At 42.1% G+C, this 527-nt stretch overlaps 1 protein-coding gene across 1 annotated transcript; it reads left to right on the top strand.

Annotated features, from left to right (window-relative positions):
* Positions 1-6: 6 nt before the first annotated feature.
* LOC109131831 (THO complex subunit 2-like) lies at positions 7-523 on the top strand (the record flags this gene model as incomplete). Its single annotated transcript, XM_019243012.1, has 1 exon — positions 7-523. A coding segment is annotated over one exon (517 nt), but the record flags the coding sequence as incomplete, so codon positions are not given.
* Between the last annotated feature and the right edge of the window lie 4 nt (positions 524-527).

Raw genomic sequence — 527 nt, 5'->3', positions numbered from 1 at the left:
GTAAGAACAATGCTGCCGTCAAAAGCTTGGAATAGTCTATCGCCAGACCTCTACGCTACTTTTTGGGGGCTTACGCTTTATGATCTCCATGTTCCCAGAAATCGTTATGAGTCTGAGATATCTAAACAGCATGCTGCCCTTAAGACACTTGAAGAGGTTGCTGATAATTCTAGCTCAGCAATTACGAAGAGAAAAAAAGAGAAGGAAAGGATTCAAGAGTCTCTTGATCGTCTAACCGGTGAACTGAAAAAGCATGAAGAACATGTTGCTTCTGTCCGTAGAAGGCTTTCACGTGAAAAGGATACATGGTTGAGTTCCTGTCCTGATACTTTGAAGATCAATATGGAGTTCCTGCAACGTTGTATTTTCCCTCGGTGCACATTTAGCATGGCAGATTCTGTGTACTGCGCGATGTTTGTACATATGCTCCACTCTCTTGGAACACCCTTTTTTAACACTGTCAATCACATTGATGTTCTGATTTGTAAAACGCTGCAACCAATGATCTGCTGCTGCACTGAATATGA

The sequence above is a fragment of the Camelina sativa genome, unplaced genomic scaffold (genome assembly GCF_000633955.1).
Source record: "Camelina sativa cultivar DH55 unplaced genomic scaffold, Cs unpScaffold06017, whole genome shotgun sequence".
NCBI classification, from domain to species: domain Eukaryota; kingdom Viridiplantae; phylum Streptophyta; class Magnoliopsida; order Brassicales; family Brassicaceae; genus Camelina; species Camelina sativa.
This window is presented reverse-complemented; position numbering and strand designations above follow the sequence as displayed.